Source organism: Lissotriton vulgaris, chromosome 2_1, assembly GCF_964263255.1.
Source record: "Lissotriton vulgaris chromosome 2_1, aLisVul1.2, whole genome shotgun sequence".
In the NCBI taxonomy this organism is placed as follows: domain Eukaryota; kingdom Metazoa; phylum Chordata; class Amphibia; order Caudata; family Salamandridae; genus Lissotriton; species Lissotriton vulgaris.
Genome location: NC_141687.1, coordinates 2122182113 through 2122203170, shown reverse-complemented (window position 1 = coordinate 2122203170; position 21058 = coordinate 2122182113). Strand labels below are relative to the sequence as shown.

General features: G+C 45.0%; 1 protein-coding gene across 1 annotated transcript in view; it reads right to left on the bottom strand.

Moving 5' to 3' along the window:
• LRRC49 (leucine rich repeat containing 49) overlaps positions 1 to 21058 on the bottom strand; it is a 1183445-nt gene that overhangs the window by 930385 nt on the left and 232002 nt on the right. Inside the window, exon 6 of the mRNA XM_086959021.1 lies at positions 1233 to 1436. Coding sequence (XP_086815147.1) covers positions 1233 to 1436 — 204 coding nt within the window. The remainder of the gene's footprint in view (positions 1 to 1232; positions 1437 to 21058) is intronic.

Genomic DNA, 21058 nt, shown 5'->3' with positions numbered 1-21058 from the left:
GCGGAAGTGTTCACCCACTGCATCCGCGAAGGTCGCATGACGGACTCCATGGCGGAAGCCAACATCATTGTGATCCCAAAAGAAGGGAAGGACCCCCAGCACCCGCAGAACTACGGACCAGTATCACTCATCAATGTAGACTTTCTCAAGGTTTGTGATGTTTTGGAAGCAGGCTCATTCCCAGCCCAATGATACTACTCTGGGGCTCACAGGTCTCGTCCGCAGGCAGCCAATCTCCAGGTTGCCCCTGTTGCACAGCCCTGGATCTTTCTACAGCCTCATGGTAGGGTAAGTGCACTGGAGAGATCCTGTCCAATGAGAGCCTTGCCTTGAGCACAGGCAGCACAGTAACGATGAAAGACACTCCAAAATCTATTAAAACAAGATTGACAGAAGTTATGGCCACAGAGTGTTAAAGGCGAGCATGTAGAGGTTTAAAACGACAGCAGCCAGTCACTGTGAATCTGAACCTGGAGTTGCAGTTCCATTGCCTTTTAGAAGGCATTTGAAAATTGATATAAGCATGATTGAAGCACCCACTTTTTAGGAGGGTCAGATTACCCTACTGACCAGGGCCATAAAAAGCTAGCCCTTCCACTTCAAGATGGCGTCCATCACTGCTTCTATCAAATCAGTTATGGAATTAACTGACATGCTGACAGTGTTCCTTAACTTTGTACTGATGCACTTTAGTAAATGTACACAATCAAGAGGTCATAACTCCTAGGTTGATTACACTGTTGCTGCTAGGCCAATTTTTCACAGCACAGTTGAGGGTATTTTCCTTGAAAGCTGTTATGTCATTGTATTTGAAGCCGTTGGCCATGTTAGGTGGGGAAACACCCCTTCTGAGCCAAGAAGAGTGCAATATGTATCTTTTTCAGCACACAAATTCTCCCAATAAATTCTATACTCAAGGTAACATGTGGGCGGAGCCAAAGTCCCTCTCTCAGTAGAACTTTTGAAAGCTCTTTTTCTGTTGTCAAATACGTTCAGTGACAGATGCACTGCCAAGTCAGAGCAAAATATACTAGTTTACACACGCAGGACTTTTGCTCGAGGCAGGAAAGTTTAGCTAATTTTGGCTCTACCGTTGCAATACGTACTTCACACAAGAGCTTCTTAATGGTAGATTCGTCATTAGTCTTCAACATATACCTGAAGGTGAGGTCAAGTGGAATTAAAGGCAGTAGAGATCTTAAACCATAATGCATTTTTTAATATAGCTTTACCTGTTCTTGCCTAACATAAGTACACGAAGAGCTCTCAACCCCGAAAGGCCACAGATTTCCTCAATCTGGTTGTCATATAAGTCCAAGAAGATAAGACGCTGAAGATTCGAAAGATTCTGGATCCGACTAATGAAATTATGTTGCAAATTTAACAGATGAAGCTGCTCCTCGCCCTCAATAATTGGGCACATAGTCAAATTTTGTCTAAAAACATAGAAAATACTTTTTTAGGCAAATACAGCAAGTAACCACTGCTCTCCATGCTGAACATTTTCAATGACACAAAAATCATTTCATAGCAATACATTTCATATATACACACCAATGTGAAACTGCACTATAAATGTTAAAACACACCAAACCATATAGAGAATATTAAACACAGCTTGGCAGTCGACGGAAGAGATCAAGGAACAGTAACACATCAGAGATTTATACTAACTTTTTTGCTGTAGGAACATTTTGCTATTCACCTAAAAATATTTACAATACAGCAAGTAAAGGTTGCCAGCTACAAAAAAAGTGCTAAGCAAAGATTAAACCCAACCGCACATAGGTAAAAATACGTATGCTCACATAGTGTAAGAAAAATCTATTTTGGCATCACAGTTATTTATTGTTTCTAATAGTGTGCAATACGAAAATATACGGCACTGCATTACATGAACTGCGGCCCTTGAGTCTTAGGATACTGAAGCGGATCTTAGGCCCCTTCATAATACTAAGAGCCTGCATCCGTGTGATGGATATAGAGATCCAACCCCTGCCCAAATAAAGACTAATGAATCCGTTACTTCCTGGTAATCTTCGTTACCCTGAATATTATCTAGTTATTTATAGAGTGCAGGCCTACCCCAGCTGGGTTTCCCAGTGCTTGTAGAGATAAATAGTACCATGACCATAGATCTAGAAGATCCAGGTCTTAAGCATCTTCCTAAACATGCCATAAGAGTTCCAGAGGCAAAGAGAGAGGGGCATTTAGTTTCACAGCTTAGGTCCCAAAACATGAAGGACCGTCCACCCTGTCATGTCAACCTGTCTTTTGGAATAGTGGCTAGAATAATTTCCAGTGACCAGAGTGTTCGCTTAGGGACATAAGTGCAGATCACAGAGTTAATATATGCAGGCCCAGTTTTGAACTGAAACTGAGGCACTGCGAGGAATATGGCAAAGCAAATGTGCCACAGCATTCTGAGCTGTTTGCAATGGCTTTATGCTGGCGTTCATGGCACCCAGACATAGCACATTGCCACTGTCCAGCCTGGAAATTACCAAGGCCTGCATAATAGGTTTTTGGGACTTGGGAGGTAAGAGCCACAATATTTTTCTCAAACAACTTAGGAGACCGAAGCAGCAAAGAGTGACCTTTGTGATTTACTGCTCCATGGCCAATCTAAAGCCCAAATTTCTATCCGCCTGCTTAGGGGTAGCGCAGTTTCATAATTCCTCCGGCCAGCAATGGGGGACCCATAGCAAGGGTCAGCTACCCAGAACCAGCACTTCTGTCTTGCTTCTGTTTCAAACAATTAAGGCTCATCCACTCTGCCACATAGTTGAAGCAGTGTACCAAATTCTAGAGAAGAGAAGGATATAACAGTTTGAGTGTCATCAAGAATATATCAATGATCCATCATTTACCACTATTTCTGTCAGAGGGTGGACATAGATGGTAAACAAAGTAGGACTCAGTGAGGAGCCTAGAGGGACTCCTTGCAGTAGCTAGGATTCTGAAGAACTGCATGCTTGAGTAATAACCTGAAAAGAGTGTTCTTTCAGGAGGGAATGTAGCTAGGTATGAGTTGTGCCTTGAATGGCAACATCTGCTAATTGCTTAAGATGCACCCGATGGCAAACAATGTTAGACAGGGCACATAAATCGTAAGAGAATAAGGGCCACGGTATCTCCTTTATCTAGCTCCTGCCTCAGGTGTTCTGTGAAACTTAACAGATCGGAGTCAGTAGAGTACTATGTTCCAGGCCAAATCCAAACTGGGAGGAGTGCAGCACGTTGTGAGATCCCAAATGAGCCGACAGCTGGATAGCAATGTGCTTCTCAACAGTCTTAGCAAAAAGAGGTAGCAAAGAAACAGGGCAATAGTTGTCCCAGTTCGATGTCTCTAGATTTGTTTTTTTAAGTAGCGGGAGGACTAAGGCATCTTTCTATTCTCTCAGAACTGTGCCTCACAACAAAGAAACGTTCAGTAGGTTGATTAGAATAGGACCCGGAACGTCACTCACTATCTTTAAATGAACCAGAGGCAAATGATTTGAAGGGGCACCTGATTTATTTGCTTTAAATAAGGACAAACACGAAGTGGTCTCTAGCAACTGAAACAGAGTGAACTTATTGTGAGGGTCAATGGTTCCAAACGTAGCGTCTGGTAGAGTATCTGATTGTTCAAAAGTAGAATATATTGTGTCTTTTTTATTTCAGAAAAACTCTGCCTAGCCGTTGTTATCTTTTTGCAAAAGAGTGGGATGTGGTGCTACGTTTCCCAGATCAAGTAAAGATTATCTGATCAGAAAAATGTCTTTAGGGGCAATGCTCACACTTGAAGTTTTAGCAGAGTAATACATAGCTCGTGCAGACCTACAAGCTTTGTGGTAAATTATAAAGACTTCCCTTAGCCTCTGTTTATCTCCACCAGACACGTTCCAATCTTTTACACTTTTTCTTTAAGTCTAGTACCTCATTTGTGAAGTAGAGGGTGGGAGGGCGTAACTTTCCTTCTGGGCTGTATGAGAAGTACTAAATCAAGGTTGGAGTTGAATCCAATGGTCTACCTCAGAATTACGGGAGTCCATGGATCCCTTCAATTTACGTAGAGTTATGGAGCTGATAACAAAACTGCATAGCGTTAAGCTTCGCCCCGTATCTGAAAAGGCAGGGAGCAGCCAGATTTCCTTTGTCCAGCTCTACATCCGTAATTAACAAGCATTTACAATGCAATGGTTTCAGCATTATTAAAAATAGAGCTATTGGCATTGCTCATAACATTTTTTTTTTTTTTTTTTTTTTAAGTCATAAAGAAATGGCATTGTCATTTACATTGCCAATAGCTTAATCGTTAAATAAATGGCATTGTCATTTACAATGCCAATAGCTTACTCGCTTGCAAATGCATGACCTATTGCATTTACACCCACACAGAGCCACACACACAAAGCCACCCACACACACATACAGAGCCACCCACACAGTCATTCACATACAGCCACCTACACAGAGCCACCCTCACACAGACAGAGCCACCCACACATAGAGCCACCTACAAAAAAAGCTATCCACCCAGAGCCACACACACACACAGAGCCACACACACACACACAGAGCCACACACACACACACAGAGCCACACACATACACACACACAGACAGAGCCACACACACACAGAGCCCCACACACACACACAGAGCCACACACACACACAGAGCCACTCACACACACAGAGCCACTCACACACACAGAGCCACTCACACACAGAGCCACATGCTAACTTTACATGACCACGCCGATAAAAGCACTGGACACATCTCTCTCCCACTGGAAAGTTACTCGGGGACGAGCGACGCTGCAGTAAGTTTACTGACACACAGCAGCTACCGGGCAGATGGTGAACAAATACATTGGCACCGGAGGTGCGGGATAAACCTTTTCTCAGCCAAGCATGTGCCACATTTTTGGATACTCACGTCTCTGATGTGGGAGAGATGTTTCCACTCCTTGTCCGTTGGGCTCCTAAATGCCTTTGTATGCATTTGTCCAAGCAGCGAGGTTCAAAACGAAAACAGAAGGCAACTGGAAACAGTGCGGGTCTAAGGTGCTGTCCATGAACTCAGATGTGTGCAGGCTCCCCCGGACGGTGCTCGGCGCTCCTCATTTCCGGTGTGTGGGAGTGGGGGTACTGCAGGTGATATCCCAAAAGGGCTCGGCAGTCAGATGGGCAGACGGATGTCTTGGGTTTTATCCCTTGACAGGCTATGCTGTCCCCAGCAGATAGGTGAAGGCAGTGGTGGAGAGGGCTGTCTCGTGCAGTGCTTCAAGGAGAGGTGACTGCAGTGGTAGAGAGGGCTGACTCGTGCAGTGCTTCAAGGAGAGGTGACTGCACTGGTAGAGAGGGTTGTCTCGTGCAGTGCTTCAAGGAGAGGTGACTGTAGTAGTAGAGAGGGCTGTCTCGTGCAGTGCTTTACGGAGAGGTGACTCTGCTGTGGTGGTGAGGACTGTCCCTTGCAGTGCTTCACAGATAGGTGACTGCAGTGGTGGAGAGGGCTGTCCCGTGCAGTGTTTCACCGAGAGGTGACTTCAGTGGTGGAGAGGGCTGTCTCCTGCAGTGCTTCACAGAAGGTGATCCTGCAGGGGTGGCGAGGGCTGTCCCATGCAGTGCTTCACGGAGATGTAACTGCATGCAGTGCTAGCGGGGTATCCAGTGCAGTGCCTACCAGAGTGGTGACCTAGGCAGTATGTGACAGAGTGGCATCCCCTGGTGCACGACTCCTCTTCAGTGCGCCATAGAGCGTCAACAGCACCTTCTTCACAGAGAGGTGCAGCTGGCAGGGCTCCAGAGAGTCGTGAACCTGGCAGTGATTCTGAGAGAGTGGAGCCTCGAGCTGCGCTTCTCCTATTCAGCGCATTACCAGAGGGGTGTCACAAGCGCTGCTTCACGGAGAGATGACCCTGAAAGGAAGAAGGGTCCCACTGGCAGCTCTTCACTGAGATGAACCTGGCAGAGGGAATCGGGTTTCCACTGCAGCGCCCCACAGATGCGAACCTGGCAGCGCAGGGGGGAGGGGGCAGACGCTGCTCCACTGAGAGGCAACCCTGGCAGTCACAGACACAGATGTCCCAGGCTCCCCTTCATCCCCCGAGGAGGGTCCCAGTAAGTGCTTCAAAGAAAGGTGGCCACGGGGGTGCAAGCAGGGCTTGCTAGATGGACGTTCAGGAAGTAATTATTCCAGGTAAATAGAGATTGTAAAAGAGGCTCTCCCATGCAGTCCTTTTCAGAGTGGTAATCCTGGCCGGGATTACAGTCACGAGCACTTCTTCTTTCAGTCCGGGTTCGATAGAAGAGTTGCACTCTACCAGACAGCGCTTCGCAGACACAGACGGTACTTCTATCAGGCAGTGTCTCTCAGAGGAGTGAACCAGGCGGTACTTCTATCAGGCAGTGTCTCTCAAAGGAGTGAACCAGGCTGTGTCTCTCAGAGGAGTGAACCAGGCCCGACTCTTTGCGCTATGCTCTGGCTCAGAAGAGGGGGCCCCATGGTTCAGTGCTGGTGTAGCCGGCTCTGAGGATGACACAAACCTGAGATGCCGCTGGTGGGGCGCCCCGCAGCGGTACCGGCATGAGTGGACGTGGGAGAGCCGGGTCCAGTGGGAGTCCCTCGGCGCCTCTTGCTACAGACCTGAGATGCCGCCGGTGGGGCGCCCCGCAGCGGTACCGGCGTGAGTGGACGTGGGAGAGCCGTGTTCAGTGGGAGTCCCTCGGCGCCTCTTGCTGGAAGGGAGAGCCGCCGCTGCAGCTCTCCCCGGAGCTGGGTGTTAAATTTCAGCGCTTCCTAAACTTCTGCTGACGTCACCACTGGCCGCCACACCTAGGGAGCCGGAGGAGCCGCAGCAGCCGGGCCGGCCTATGGGGTGCTGTGCAGCCGGTTGCCACGAAGCCTTCCCCGGAGTGGTCCCACTCCTCTCACTGGTAGCTCTGCCTGTGATTGCCTCCAGCCGCTGCCCAGCTGTCAGATCGGCTTCTCATGCCACTCCCCCTTCTCCTGGTCAGCCCTGCTGCTTCAAAACGAAAAGCAACCAATCTGATTTACATCTGATAATTAATCAAACCAACAAGGCCTCATGTTGGTGGTCGCGCAGGTCCCCAGCCTGGAAGCAGAGCTCCGAGGTTTTCTTTTCCAGGGTGACGGGGAGTGTAAAGGCAGCGCCGCCATTTTCGCATTCGGGGGGCGAGTTTTTTGTGGAGTGACGGATGACGTCACGGTGAGAAAGAACACAAAAAACACACACCCCGAATCCGAAAAAGACGGGCTTAAAGGAAGTGACGCCCCTCTCCTCCAATGGCTGGCCAGCATTTACGAGGCCAGCCAATGGAGAAGAGGGGCGGGTTCAAGCCCCCTAACTAAGAAACATTAAATCTCGGAGCTCTGCCCACACTGCTACGCAGTGCAACGCAGTCCTCGACCTAAAGAGGGAATGACCAACTGGTCAGATCAGGTCCGAAAGAGCGTAGATTAAACAGACAGGCCAGGTAGGTAGGTTGGAAAATACCAATTCTAATAAGTGGCCTTCAATGTGGGTGAGTTCTCGGACAAGAAGTTGGAGAATCAGGGCTTTACAATCTCCAAACACTGAGCTAACAATGTTAAAATTAGCATTCTCAAAATGAATGTTAACATTTTCTAAACAGTATAATTCACACATTTAAGAATGTAAAGGAAGGAATGTTTTCTTACCTGTAAATCACTTTCGCTCGCAGGGGTATTTCCATGAAAACCAGCGCCATAATAAAACATCACTTGTTCATTTTTTAGTAATTTTTCAGTTATTGAGGCAAATGATGAATGCGACACACGCTGCTTTAGATATCATTTAAGACCGGCCGCTTCTAGATTTACCTGATAAGCGGAGCATGTTCTATACTTACCGGATAAGTGGAGCATGAGCATTTGTTAATTATTAAATCAAAGTTGAACGCGACACACACTGCGTTATATAACACTAAAGAAGCACAGCTTCTTTATTTACCTGATAAGCAGAGCCTCACATATGCATTTATTTGTTCATCATTGAGGCGAACGACGAACGCGATACAAATTCTATTTAAACCATTCAAGACGAGCTGCTCTTTAATCATCTTGACAAAGCACGCATCTTAACAATGCACACACGCTGTGTTTTAATCATTCTGTGTTATTATCATTCAAGACATTTTTCCTGCACGTTGTGGCATGTAACCTTCGTGCAAATACATGCCACGCATTAAAGCCAACAATTGGACCACCTCACACAGGGTTTCCCAATACCTCGCCTAGTCATGCAAAATATCCGCACATCTAGGGCCCGATGTAGGTGGCAAATACCGGTGGGAAACGGCCGAATTCGTCCGTTTCCGACCGGTATTTGGCATCTTGAGATGTAGGGGGCCAGATTTTACAGATTCTGTAAATTTACTGAATCGGTAAATTTACAGAATCTGTAAAATACCGAATCAGTATTTTTACCGATTCGGTAATTCCCAGATGTAGGTGGGACTCTTCTGAGTCCCAAAGGCCCTACAAATTCGGTATTTTACCACCCAATCCAATTGGGTGTTAAAATACCGAATTCAGGTGTGCATGCACATGTGTGCATGCACACATAGCCATGTGACAGACAGACATGCCCTTAGGGCATGTCTGTGTGCCACATTGCGCACATGCCTATTTTTGGGGTGCCAGAGGGTGTCAAAGTGACAACCCCTGCACCCTTGTGAAATTCGGTATTTACCGATTCGGTAAATACCGAATCGGTAATGCCCATTCATTCCTATGGGGCTTCAAAGCCCATAGGAATGAATGGGCATTACCGATTCGGTATTTACCTAATCGGTAAATACTGAATTCTTCCGATTCGGTATTCCAGCACATCTGAAATACCTACATACCCACCCCTTAGATTTACCGATTTTTAATTACCGAATCGGTAAAATTCGGTAATTAAAAATCGGTAAATATATTCTACCTACATCTAGCCCCTAGTGTCTATTGTGCATGAGATTAACATATCGACATATTTTTGTAATCATGCAGGATATCCCCACCCTGCATTGGGTTCTAAAAGAATTGACATTTTCTTATTTGCTTATTTTTATGACATGTTCAAGTTGAACAATTGACCAACATCATCATGAGACTGTTTTATTATTATTTAGAATCACCCTTTTGTCTCTCTTTGTTTCTTGTACTCCATAATCTAGGTACTTTTGACCTTTATTCAGACATACGATTTCTGACTCTCAACACTGGAATTAGAAAACATCAATGTCCACCACTTCTTCTAGGTCCTGAAGAAAGCCCCCAACCCTTCTGGTTGCCTAAAGGGGCTGAAACATGACGGATCAACTATCTGGACTAGTAAGTGCAGTGGGCTCATAAAATGTCCCACTACGCACAACACTGTATTTAACTCTCCCCATGCTCCAAACTTAATAAAGTTGAAGTTTAGGCAGTATGAGGTTTTAAAAAAAAAATTCACACCACTCGAGCAGTCGCACCTTTACCTTTATTACTGATCACTACTGAAATAACCAGTGGTTCCCTCCAGGTGGAGGAAGCATAAAAAGAAACCCAATGATAATGCTGTCACTTAACTGATTAAGGCCTAACAACCTGTCTACATGAATGAGGGTATTTTAAGTAATGACGGTTAGAACTCCCGAACCCTGGTTGCAGGTACAAGTGATCCATTCCGCATTGATAGTGACGTATTTCCATGATAATCATAAGCAATGAATAGTTGAGCCCATGTACAGGGACCCCAGAGCAGTTATTATATATATCTTCTCAAGTGTAGATTTTCGCCTTTCTTCAGGAAGCTTTGCAGAGACACTTAAGAAAAAGAGACAGATTATGCAGCCTATTTACCTAGGCTACATTGGCCAGATTCTTCATTGAAGAGAAAAAAGGGGCCCAGAATAAAACAATTTTCAGATAATTTTAGTGTCAACCAGTATAAATATCTCTCACAAACCCTTTTTATGATAGAGATGAAAGGAGCACGACAGAGTAGCCGAATAAGCTGTCAATATATGTCTAAAAAAGAACACTGTGCCTTTATGGATCCAGGCACAATCAGTATCCCATCATGCACAGCAGGTGGCAGTTACTTCAGTTCTTTTTGAAGGCTTATGTTAACAGATGTGTAATAAAGCAATTACTCTGTTCAATCCAATGGGGAGGAGAGAGGGTCGCTTATGACTATCATGGAAATACCCCTACGAGAGAAAAGGAGTTACAGGTAAGAAGCCATTCCTTCTCTCGCAGGGGATTTCCATGTATAGTCAAAAGCGCTGAATAGAGTAGCAAGCCCATCCCCGGATAACGCGGTGGAATAGACAGACTATAATTCAGAGAATTTAAGCATAGAGATTTCTGAGTGAAGCCTGTCCTACTAGAGCATCTGCTCTAGTGTCAGAATCTAGGCAGTAATGTTTGGTAAATGTATGTACTGATTTCCAGGTAGCTGCTTTACAGATCTCTGGAATCTGAATATTGCGCAATAAAGCCTCAGTGGTTGCCTCCTCTCTAGTAGAATGAGCCATAGGTTTGGCTGAGAGACTCTTGTTAGCTTTTTAATAGCATAATGAACTGCAAGAAACTATCCATCGCAAAATGCATTGTTTGGAAGTAGCTAGCCCTGTACGGACTGGACCATAGTTGATAAATAACTGATCTGACTGGCGAATGGACTTGTTTTTATCTAGATAAAATCTCAGGACCCTCTTTACATCCAGGGAATGAAGGGTTCTCTCCACTGGAGTAGAGGAATTCTGGAAGAATTTTGGTAGAGATATTGTCTGATTGACATGAAAGTCCGATACCACCTTGGAGAGGAACTTCGGGTGAGTTCTTACAACCACTTTGCTTGAATGGAAAACAGTATATTGTTCAGGAGAACAGAAAGCTTGGGTCTCACTAACCCTACGGGCTGATGTGATCACCACAAGGAAAGCTGTTTTCCAAGGCAAATGTTGAAGTGATGCCTTGTGTATTTGTGTGAAAGGATCCTTCATAAGGTGTGAACGCACTTATTAGGCTCCCATGGAGGGGCGTCTGTTGGGAGGAAAAGCCTTCTTTAAGCCCTGTAAGAAATCCTTAATTACAGGGATTCTAAAAAAGGAGGTTTCTGGAGGACATTTCCTGTAGGTAGTCAAAGCTGCCACATGAACTTTTATTGAAGAAATTTGTAAACCAAATTTTGCCAAATGGAATAAGTATGGAAGTATAACCTCTTCCTGGCAAGTGGTAGGATCCTTGTTTGTGGGTGAGCACCATATGCAGAATCTTTTCCATTTGAAAGCATCTGCGGAACATATCGAAGGCCGCTTAGCTTCTTTGAGAATCTCCATGCAGTTTTGACGCAGATTTAGATGACCAAATTGTATTAGCTCAGGAGCCAGGTTGCCAAATTCAAAGAGAAGAGATTGGGATGAACTATCTGTCCTCCGAATTTCATCAGCAGATCTGGTCTGCATGGCAGCCTCGATGTGGACGGATAAACCATTGAATGACCCACCACTGAAGTGGCCACTCTGGAAATATGAGGATCATCCTTGTCGAGGACTGAGTTAACTTGATGAGAACTACCGGGATCAAGGGAATCGTGGAAAAGTGTAGAGATATCTGCTGGATAAGGCAATGCATAGGGCATTCCCCTGAGTCCCTGTCTGGGAAAACTGCGATGCAAATATTTGGAATTTGCTGTTTTCTGCGGTGGTGAAACAAATCGACAGTGGGAGTACTCCATTGCTGAAAGATGTCTTGTACCATGTCATCATTTAAGCCCCACTCATGGTTTTCTTGCAGGAGTCCGCTAGTGAGTCTGTTTGTGCATTTTGGACACCTGGCAGGTGTGCTGCTGTGACTGTCAGGGTCCTGACTAGAAGCCATTTTCAGATTGTCTGGCACTCGTGAGATAAGGGCCTGGACCTTGTCCCTCCCTGCTTGTTGAGGTAGTACATCTTTGTGGTGTTGTCAGTCTGAACAAGCAGGGATCAGGAGGTGAATGACAGGTAGAAAGAGATTGATATGGTACATTGATTCTTTCTCTGACCATTTTTCCTGGATTTCGTGATGGTCCATATCGAATACACACCCCAGCAATGAAGCGTCCGTGACTATGGTTTGAGGTGGAATCTCCTGATGGAACAGAGTGCCTTGGAGGAGACTGGATGGAGAGCACCGCCATTTCAGGGACAACTTTGCATGGAAGGACAGCTGTGTCTTGTCTTCCCAGTTTCCTGTCAGTTGGTCCCACTGATCTTCAAAACAATCCTGTAGAGGCCTCATGTGGAGACAGGCATTCAGTGTGCGAAAAATACAGGAAGCCATAGATCCGAGAAAGGAGCATACTGTTCTCACTGTTGGATGGGAAGCTTTCATTAGAGCCCGACATGTCCAAAGGATCAATAAGCCCCTTTCCTAAGAAGGGCACACTTTTGCCCTACCCATGTCGATGGAGGCTCCCAGATAGTGCAAGGTCTGTACTGGTGTAGAGATGGACTTGTTGTGATTGATTTAAAGGCCCAGCCTCTGTAAGAGATTGCAAGTCTAGTTGTAATGAAGCTGGGCTTCCTAAGACGAGGATGCTTTGATTAGCCAATCATCTAGATATAGATAGAGGAATATTCTGTGTCTCCGGAGATGGGTAGCCACCACTGCCATGCACTCAAAGAATGTTCGGGGTGCTGATTTCAGACCAAATGGGAGGACTCGGTATTGCTAATGATCCTGTCCTACCACGAACCTCAAGAACTTGCAGGTCGATACAGCAGAGCCAATCCCCCAAGTGCAGTTGGGGGTAAATTTGGTGAAATGCCAGCATCCTGAACTTTTTTCTCAGAATCTACTTGTTGGCTGTTTTGAGTTCTAGAATGGGTCTGAATTTGTTTCTATCTTTCTTCTTGATGAGAAAATATCTGGAATAAATAACTGTTCCTCGCTGTTGACGAGGAATCGGTTCCACCGCCAACTACTGTAAATGGATGTTGGCCTCCACTCGTAACAGTAGAAAATGGCATTTAGATGGCCTTGGAAGAATGGACGGTGGTGGACTGATGAACCGTAGACAATATCCATTTTGAGCAATATTCAGCACCCACGAGTCTTGTGTTATGTTTTGCCACTCTGCCAGGTAATGATGTATGCTTCCCCCCTGCCCCCCCCCCCATCGGAGTGGGGAACAGAACAGTGGGGAGTTAATGATTCAGGTTTCGGCCCATAAAGCTGTTTTCCCCCCTGAGCAGACTGATGGGTAGATCTTCCTCTAGGCTATCATCGTTGATAAGACTGGTAGGGACAATGCAAAACAAAGACAGAGCACAGCACAAACAAGTATATAACTGACTATCCTCAGTCAGAAATAGTTATTTAATACATAGAACATAAGAACACTGTATCCAGCAAATGATCTTCACCCCTTTACGACTGATACTTGCGGAGGGCTGGCGTTCGTTTTGGAGGAGCCATCGTACTTTTCTAATACTTGGACAACCAGCGCTTTAATGGCGGCTGATTCCTGCCTCCTTTATTCACTTTGAAGACTTGGGCAAACACCCATTGGGTGTAGAGGACTATATTTTTGCTACACTTACCGACTCTGGCATTACGAAGATGTCGCAGAGTAGGCTCTGTGCTAGTTGCCTACTCTATTCATATCCACTTGTGTTGTCAGGCTGACATAAGTATTGATGCCAGTTTACTTTAGGACATCGCAATAGGGATTTGGACAATATTTATCCTTATCCCACATGGTGAATCTATCGTGGTTCTCAAACAAGAGACCCCTTTTTACGTAGAAGCCTTGAAAAAGTCACGAATGGCGACGAAACACGTGTCGGCTGTACCATTGCTGTAATAAAAATCTAGCCACAGCGGTGAAGATCATTTGCTGGACACAGTGTTCTTATGTTCTATGTATTAAATAACTATTTCTGACTGGGGATAGTCAGCTATATACTTGTTTGTGCTGTGCTCTGTCTTTGTTTTGCATTGTTCATATGTATGGAGGCTTCTGTATATAGGTATTAGCACTGTGGGTGGCACTGTGCATAGACATAGAGCACGCCGTGGAAAAAAACTGCAGCCAAGTTAACTTATGCGCGAACACACATCGGACGCGCACGAGAGAGGCTGTCACTGTCACTTTGGGGATTTTAGGAGCCCCTGGGGAAGGGCTCCTGAGCATACTAGTCTGTGCTACTTTGGGCATTACTCTTTTAAAAATATATTTCGGTGCTTTGTGCTCTTTACCTGATCTTCATAAAAATCGCTGCAATTGTGCTTTTATTTCACTTGCTGCCTTTCTGCACGGAGTCCCCGGTCCACCACCGATTCTTCGGTTTGTGTGGAGGGACGGTCACGTGCTAGAGGAAGGGGTGGTCACTTCCTGTGCATGCTCCAATCAGCTGCTACCAGCTGATTACCCAGCACTTTTTAATCCTGATGCATCGCACTACGCGTAGCGGACGCGCATGAGAGAGGCTGTCACTGTCACTTTGAGGATTTTAGTAGCGCCTGAGGAAGGGCTCCTGAGCATACTAGTCTGTGCTACTTTGGGCATTACTCTTTTAAAATATATATTTCGGCGCTTTGTGCTCTTTACCTGATCTTCATTAAAATCGCTGCAATTGTGCTTTTATTTCACTTGCGGTACACAAAAGTGAGCAACCCAATATACCCTTGAGGGTTTGGGCAATAGATATGTTATGGTAATTGAACCTTCAAGGGTTTTAATTGTCTTAATGTTTCGAATATTATTTTAAATATCTACAATTGTACGACCTGATATATTTGATGCCGTTAATGCACAACAACTGTGACAAATGTCTTTTTAAGTTAATTTCTGTTTGTCACTGAACAGTGATCTTTTTGAGACAAAAGAGAGCAAGAGAAAGGGTGTATATGAAAGAGTATTCGGATTTAATATTTGTTACAAGGGTACATGATAGATAAACAACGTTGTAAGAGAACATACAAATAAATTGATCTATAAAAATTCTCTATACAACAATTGCAAAAGCTTTTCTACCTATTTACAATCTAATTTATTATCCGGTAGAAAAAGCAATCGTCGACGTTTCGGTCTCTATTCTTGCGTTTCCGAGACCATCCGAGACCCTTGCTCCTGAACTGACTTGGAAGTGACGGGCTGCAGCAAATTAATTTCAGTTGTTGAGAGCTGACTGCGATAGACTCAACGTTGTAACTACAAACGCCAGAATAATACGATAGGAGATTTTCACCAATTTTTTTAGATATCTTATCTGCCCAATTCCTTTTCTATACATCTATGAAGTCAGGCGAATAAGGACTTCAAACAGGTTATTCTACTAGGAGACATACAATCATTTTGATTTATGCTGTGTCGCACATTACCACCATATTCAGAATTTTCGTGATTGAGGGTCTCCCAAGATATGATTTTTTATGTCCTGAGGATGGTCTCGGAAACGCAAGAATAGAGACCGAAACGTCGACCATTTCTTTTTCTACCGGATAATAAATTAGATTGTAAATAGGTAGAAAAGCTTTTGCAATTGTTGTATAGATAATTTTTATAGATCAATTTATTTGTATGTTCTCTTACAACGTTGTTTATCTATCATGTACCCTTGTAACAAATATTAAATCCGAATACTCTTTCATATACACCCTTTCTCTTGCTCTCGTTTGTCTCAAAAAGATCACTGTTCAGTGACAAACAGAAATTAAGTTAAAAAGACATTTGTCACAGTTGTTGTGCATTAACGGCATCAAATATATCAGGTCGTACAATTGTAGATATTTAAAATAATATTCGAAACATTAAGACAATTAAAACCCTTGAAGGTTTATTTCACTTGCTGCCTTTCTGCACGGAGTCCCCGGTCCACCGCCTATTCTTCTGTTTGTGTGGAGGGACAGTCACGTGCTAAAGGAAGGGGCAGTCACTTCCGGTGCACGCTCCAATCAGCTGTACCAGCTGATTACCCAGCACCTTTAAATCCTGATGCATCGCGCTACGTGCCGGTGGCACGCCAGCGGTGTGCCAAAGGCAAGCCCGTCTGTGCCCGTCCGCGCCAGTTCGTCGCTAGACGCCGGGCATGCTGCCAGTTTTAATAAAGCTGGGCTTACCTACACTAAGAAAGAGTTGTTAGCCTATGAGAGGGGGCGAGTGATTGTGGACAGTGCTGTAAGGTTATGATGGAGGGGCCTCTGTGTTGCCCGAGCTGTGGATTCAGTACTATTTTTACGCTGACCACAAGTGCAGCACTGATTTGGGACCATTTGACCTTTGTTGAGGATCTCCATGAAGGCTTCTCTTTTATCCCTAGGCGGATGTTCGACAATTGCTTCATGGATTCCCAAAGCACCCTGTTGTATACGCCTAGTAAGGCAGTGGCGCTTGCTGCTTTAATGGAAGTTGCTGCCGTCCCACACATCTTCCGACCCACAGAGTCCAACTTCCGACTTTCTTTGTCTGGAGGAACCATAGAAGTGGCATGTTGTTTTCTTGTAGCCACAACAATCACAGAACCAGTTGCCGGGTCAGTGCGGACGAAAGCTGGATCCTGCTACGGAGGACGTTTTTTCTTGTGAAGTCTGGACGGTGCCATCTTAACAGAGGCTGGAGTCAGAAAATGCTCCATGGCCAGTTCAAGGAGACCTGGCTTCAGCAGTAACATGGGTCTAGCTACAGATATCTGTTGTAGGGATTTAAAAAAAAGATCAATGTTGTCGGTGTTGGAGTCAATAAAGGAATATTGAGTTTTGTCGCTCTCCTCACCAGAACTTCTTGAAAAGTGGCGACATCATCCACTGGTGAAATAAATGGTGGTGGAGAGTCAGTTAATGTTGGCGAGTAACGACCAGTAGACATGGAGGATCTTGAGTGTGAATGATGATGACGACGATGATGGGATCATCTAGAAGAAGCCGAAGTATGGCAAGAGCTGTGACTCTGATGATCTCTGTGGTATTATTTGAACTTGTGGTGGAGGATACTTTGGTGGTGTTAGAGGACGAGGAAGAGGAGGTGGCACTGGCAAAGGAGAAGACGGTGCAGATGGTGCAGAAGCTGGATGAAGACGGGCAGTACGTTCTGGAATACTCCAAGTCAGGTGAGGAATAAATGTGCCTTTTCTACTTTCTAGCGTCCTCAAGCCTGGATGACGTCGACAGAGTTTTCAGCGTCGTCGAACCTCAATGCCTCGACGTCGACCTACTTGTCGACGGTAAATGCAGACGGCGTCTCGACGTCAGAGAGTGCCTCAACCCCAATCTACAGGTATACCTCAATGTCGATCTCCGGCAGTGCCTCGACGGCAACTTGGGCCTCGACGCCGATCTCAATGGAGACTTTGACGTCAAAAGGGGCCTGGAGGTAGACAAAGCAATGGACGTCCTCGATAGACCTGGCTAGGATGCTGATCTTCGGCGCTTGCTTGACATCGTACCTTGAATCAACAGCAAACAGGTCGGCACGTACCTCTCCTTGACGTCGATGTGGGACCGATGTTGTTTTGAGCTCCTTTCTTCTTGGCACGTCCACTAGAGGCTGGTAACAGAGAACTTATAGAGGTTCTACCCTCTCCATGCCCTGAGGTCCCACCTTCAGACTGAGATTGCAGCCTCTTTTGATCCTCTGTTCCGTGAAGTCGAATCTTCTCCCGGTCTTTCAGCGTACATCTGGAAAAGTTCCTGCAGTGCTGCCAAGATTCAGCAATGTGGTCCTCTGGAAGACAGAGTATACAAACATCATGAGGATCTATCTTGGTCTTTTTACGACCACAGACTGGGCACTTGTCAAAAAGAGATGGCATTTTTTAAACAAAATGCTTGTAATTTCTGTCAGAAAAACAAAGAAAAAGGCAGGGAGAGACCAAAAAACGTCAAGTGAAACAGCAATTAGGCAAACTCAGTAAAGAATTTTGAAGAGAAAAAACTATTTTGGTCGAACTCAGTGCTCCAGGATCCTGACAGCAGGATCCAGAAAAAAGAACGTAACTGCCACCTGCTGTGCATGATGGGATACTGTGTACTTTTTTAGACATATAATGACAGCCTATGAGGCTACTCTGTCCTGCTACTTTCATCTTTATCATAAGAAAGGGAGAGATACTTATACTGGTTGAGACTAAAATTATCTGAAAATTGTTCTACTCGGGCCCCCTTATTCTCTTAAAGATGAAGAATCTGGCCAAAGTAGCCTAGGTAAATAGGCTGCATAATCTGTCTCTTTTTCATAAGTGTCTATGTAGACCTTCCAGAAGAAAGGAGAAAATCTACACAACTGCTCTGGGATCCTCGGATATGGGGTGGGGGGGGATGGGGGGGACTATTCAGCGCTTACGACTATACATGGAAATCCCTTACGAGAGAATAAGACATTGACTAACCTCGACCTCCAACTGTCTGCTGGGCCGGGCGGACGATAGATTAAAGACCAAGAGAAGGTGAAGTTATTAGTAACTCTTAAGGTGAACAGAGCAATTTCGCATTCAGCGATAGCTAGATTAATAAGCTGGCAGAAAAACTCCCTTTAAAACAATAGCAAGCCCATACCTCTTTTCCCCAATTTGGTCCTATCTAAATATGCAGTACCCTGACGGGAGAGTTGATATAATATCAGGTGCAGAATGTTCATGAAGCCAGGTTTCCATAAAGAATACAACATCTGGCTTGTGATTTTGAAACAAATTACATATCTCTATGTAATGGCAAGCTAAAAAGGGGCAGTTGAAACCGAAAAAGTGATAGGTACATTCTTTCCTTCTCTCCTGATGGCCTGCACACTGTGAGTCAGCAAGCTTCTCTAGATGAAAAAATTGCCATGGCTACATCCCTAGGATAGTGAGTAAGGATCTAAACAAGCCCTACAAAGGGAGCAACTTGCCAGCAAAAATACCAGAGTTAGTCCTTGGAATAAGTATTTCCTACCAGAGGGAAGCTGCCCAGGGTTCCAGGCCCCTGGGCCTGTTCGGGCACAGATGAGCTAACCTTTAGCATCCTCACTAAGCCTTTCTTTAAATAGGGCCTGAGCGTCAAAATGAAGAGGGTCTGGGAAACAGCTACTACTCACAGTGGTTCTCACTGGACAGCTTGTCCAAAATGGCCATTGGATTTCCCACTGCCAAAAAATACAGAGAGGTAAAAAGGCCAAAGTAACAAAAAAATCAACACAGAATATAATCTTTAAACTCCCTCAGCAGATCCCTCTAGAGAGACTGATCACAGTGGTTCTCCCTGGACAGCACGTCGAAAATGGATGCCAGACTTACCACCGTCAAAAGGTACAGTGTGGTAAAAAAGAAGTCAAAGAAATAAAATAATCAGCACAGAATTTAAACTTTAAAATCCCTCAGCAGTTCCCCTGTGCAACACTTTAAAAAAATCACCCCAAAAATGTTTTCAGGTTGCATTAATATCTCCGCTACATGTCCATGCTAAGCCCTCCTTTAAATAGCGCAAGGGTATCAAATGGAAAGGGCCTAGGAAACTAGACCGCTCACAGTGGATTTCCCCACACGGCAAATTCAAAATGGGCACAGACTTTACACCGCCACTAAAAACACACTACAATAAAAAAGTCAATGAAATAAATAAGCAACAAACAATACAAACTTTAAATTCCCTCAGCAGTTCACGTGTAACAATTTTAAAAAATGACCCCAATAAAGGTATGTTGCAGTCATATCTCCTTTTTATCATACCAATACTTACTAAATGCAATTTATAGCAACCCCCAATACCTAGAAATAACAAAACTTCCAAATTGTGAACACATTTAATTTAATGCCATTTTGCTAAATACCAGGAATAATAAATTGTCTATGTCATAGCTGCTAATACTCTAGTAGTAAACTCCAATGACTAACAGTTCCCCATTTCTAATCTGTAAAGGGAGGCAAACGTAGATGAGGATGCCTATGTGCCTGCTTCATATGTCTGTACTTGAAGCTTCACAAGCTTCTGCCTAGGATGCAGTCATCATGCATGTAGAACTGCCTTGGACCCCCTCTGGAAAGACAGTATTTTGTGAAACATATGCCATAGACAAATGTCTCATAGCTGCAGTCGTACTTTCAAATACATTTTCACTGCCTTTGGGATGTCATATGTAAGCAAGGCCTCTTTCCCTTGAGTAGAGGGCACTGGACATTATTTCTTGTTCCCAATGAAAAACACAAGTTACTACTTGTGTAACAAAATATCAGTAAGAGACATTATTTAGTTATAGATTCCTTACCTTAAAATATCCCCAGGCGTCAGACTGGATCTGGAAAGTTTTACTTAGCAGTACACCTGCACGTCAGTAGGTGGCGTTGTGCAGCTCCGCGTCCGTCGCTGGCGTCGTATGCGCCGAGATGACGACACGGAGACTACTTAGGCGCCACCCATGCGCGCTGACGTCAGTTCTGTACACGTCTTTCCGCGCCGAAACGCAGAGCCATGCAAGATACTGACCATTGGTGCATAAAACTAGGGCCCTTAAAGGGGATAACCTTAACCCTAGTAATCAGTTGGCAGAACGGGGAGGATGGGTGGGGCGGTAAGGAATCTATCACGAACTAATGTCTCTTACAGATATATCGTTTTACAAGTAGTAACTTGTGCATCTGAAAGAGACACGTTAGTGATAGATTCCTTACCTTGGAATAGATACCCCAACAATACCAACGCAGGTGGTTGGTCTGCGAACAAGATTACACCAGAAAGTCACAGAGCACAGAACGACCAAAGAAGCCGTCTCTCCGGACCTGACTGTCAAGGCAGTAGTGCTTGGTAAACTTGTGCAGCAAGGCCCACGAAGCTGCAAGACAAATGTCCTGCAAGGGAACACCGCATCCCAAGGCAGTAGTGGCTGCAGTCGCCCTGGTCGAATTGGCACGCAGCCCCACAGGAGGTACCTTCTTGGCCAAGGAGTAACATGCTTTGATGCACAGAACGACCCACCGAGAGATGGTACATTTTGTGCACTGCCCGACCTTTTTTGGCAGTAGCACGTAGCCAACAAAAAGCTGATCATCCACGCGGAACTGCTGTGTAAGCTGCAGATAGAAGGCAAGTGCACGTTTCTGGT